Genomic DNA, 2,398 nt, shown 5'->3' on the forward strand with positions numbered 1-2,398 from the left:
TTGCACTTAGAATTTTATAGAATCACATTAAATACTTTTCAGTAAGTTAAATGTCTACAGTTCTGGTTCAAATAAAGAACTTTATGTTTACTAGATTGTTAACTAATTATTTTCAAGATAATGTTGCCTTAATGAACCGTGATTTAAAAAAATAACCTGTAAAACTCTGATGTTAAATGCGACGTGGTTGAAAATTTGGGTGCACCTAAATTTTGTGCTGGTGCAACCAGTGCAAAAAGTTAGTCTAGAGCCATGCAAAAACTGTCAAATTAYTGAAACATACAGAGAAACTCAAAAACTGTGTAGAAATTACTTTGTTCAAATAACATAAAAACTAGAAATCWTAGTTTCATCAAAAGATCAGGGTGGCTGCTTTGCACACTGTTTAAATKGTGGCAGCCATCTTGGATTCTGACATGACGACCCAGTTTTCCATACTAGTGACCTTTGTTACGTCTACATGCAGCCACACACTAAGATAGTTTTGTCTATTTTGTCAACTCTTCTAATATTTACAAAGCAAGTGACCGTCCCTGCGACCTGTGTGGATGATAACTACCTGCTTCTCTGGTTATCATGTTGCATTGGAGCTGCTTATTGCCTTTGTGCCTTCTGTGTTGGCATTCGCCTGTTCCTTCACCACTGGATCTGAGGAGCACACACACAGTCAGATCTTCTGCAACAACACAAACCTGGGAAATATGTCCAAGTAAAAACTGATCAGCTCTTGTCTAAGTGAAGAGAATTGTGACTCTTCCTCTTTAGGTATTTTGCTATGAAGGTGCTCAGACTGAGGGTACTGACAGAAGTAAGAGTGTCGCATGGCCTCAGCCGCCGTCAGCCTCTGCTGGTGGTCRTAGCGCAGCAGCTTGTCCAGCAGGTCCAGGGCCTCCGGACTCACCAGGTGCTGGTTCTCTGACTGGATGAACTGCTCCCAGCGCTTCCTTGTTTGCCTGCAAACATCAAGTCCAACTTTTACAGTGTTTTCTTCTCACTTCTAATCACTCTTCAGTAATTATTATATAATTATATTACATTTGTATACATTAATAATAATTATACACAGGACCCTGAATGTATATAAAATAACCTGCTTAATTAGTTAGTTCACTTGCTTAGAAAGTAGAAAATTGTACTACACTGAGAGCTCATTTATTGTTTTAACCATTGTAAGCACTTATTAATCATTCAATATTATACTCCTAATAAAAGTCAGTTAGTCTTTAACTGGTCAAAATTAAATTACGACTCACTGTGTGTTTTCTGTGTGTATTTTGATGGCTGAACTATTCTGAACAACTTGGGGTCCAAGAACTCACAGATTGCTCTTGATTAAAATCATGGTTGTGATTTTAATGGGGGGTATATCTACATCAGTAATGATAAAGGGCGTCTTCTGAAGTAATATTATGTCCTATTAAGGCAGCACGGTGGCTCAGTTGGTAGAGCTGATGCCTCTCAGCAAGAAGGTCGCTGGATCAAATCCCGACCCAGGGACTTTTCTGGGTAGAGTTTGCATGTTCTCTCTGTACATGTGTGGGTTTTCTCCGGGCACTCCAGCTTCCTCCCACAGACCAAAATCATGACTGTTAGGTTAACTGATAAATCTAAAGTGTCCCTAGGTGTGAGAGAGAGAGTGAACTGTTGTTTGCCTTGTTTGTCTCTCTGTGTTCCTGTGATGGACTGGAGACCTGTCCAGGGTGTACCCCGCCCCTCGCACTGACTGCTGAATATGGGCACCAGTGGCCCTGAAAGGAAGAAGCGGGTATAGATAATAGATGGATGTCCTATTAATGGACTTGGGAACTGTCCAGGGTGTCCCCGTCCCCTGCAGGACTGCTGAAGATAGGCACCAGCTCCCGACAACCCAGGAAAAAAAAGCTTGTAAATAAAATGAGTGATTTATAAGAGCTTAGAGATACTTTAGTTTTATTTTTGGTGAACTCAACTGCACCTGATTACAGGTTCCCACAGAACACTGTGTGTATTTACTCAACACGGCTGTGATTTTTGATCTACCAGTCTGACAAAGCCTTACCCAGTCACCATACCTGGGGATTAGGCTRACTGTTAACCTGCTGATGATAGAAGGTGGAACTCATTTATCAGGATTAAAGTTGGCTCCACCCTGATAATCCACTTTAAGCCATTTAGTTTTCTTTRGTGTCACTGGTGTCTTTTAAAAGTTACATGGACTGTTTAATCCAAATACTTTTTGTTAAGTTCAAATTCAATCTAAAGGCTTGGACACTAGAACATCAAACAAATTATGCTGACTTGTGAAAAATTATTATAAATTACTCATATGTTATAAATTAATTTAACTTGTTAGTATTATGGTATGTATTCGGGGTGTACAAAAAATAACTAAAATCAATTCACATCAGAATCGTGATTC

At 39.5% G+C, this 2,398-nt stretch overlaps 1 protein-coding gene across 1 annotated transcript in view; it reads right to left on the reverse strand.

Moving 5' to 3' along the window:
* Positions 1-559: 559 nt before the first annotated feature.
* The window catches only part of LOC106513121 (casein kinase II subunit alpha'), a 21,449-nt gene continuing 19,610 nt past the window's right edge, over positions 560-2,398 (reverse strand). Inside the window, exons 11-12 of the mRNA XM_014001801.1 lie at positions 805-953; positions 560-648 (exon numbers count right to left, since the gene is read on the reverse strand). Of these exons, the coding sequence (XP_013857255.1) occupies positions 575-648; positions 805-953 (223 nt within the window). The 3' untranslated portion in view covers positions 560-574. The remainder of the gene's footprint in view (positions 649-804; positions 954-2,398) is intronic.

Source organism: Austrofundulus limnaeus, unplaced genomic scaffold (assembly GCF_001266775.1).
Source record: "Austrofundulus limnaeus strain Quisiro unplaced genomic scaffold, Austrofundulus_limnaeus-1.0 Scaffold10, whole genome shotgun sequence".
NCBI lineage: Eukaryota > Metazoa > Chordata > Actinopteri > Cyprinodontiformes > Rivulidae > Austrofundulus > Austrofundulus limnaeus.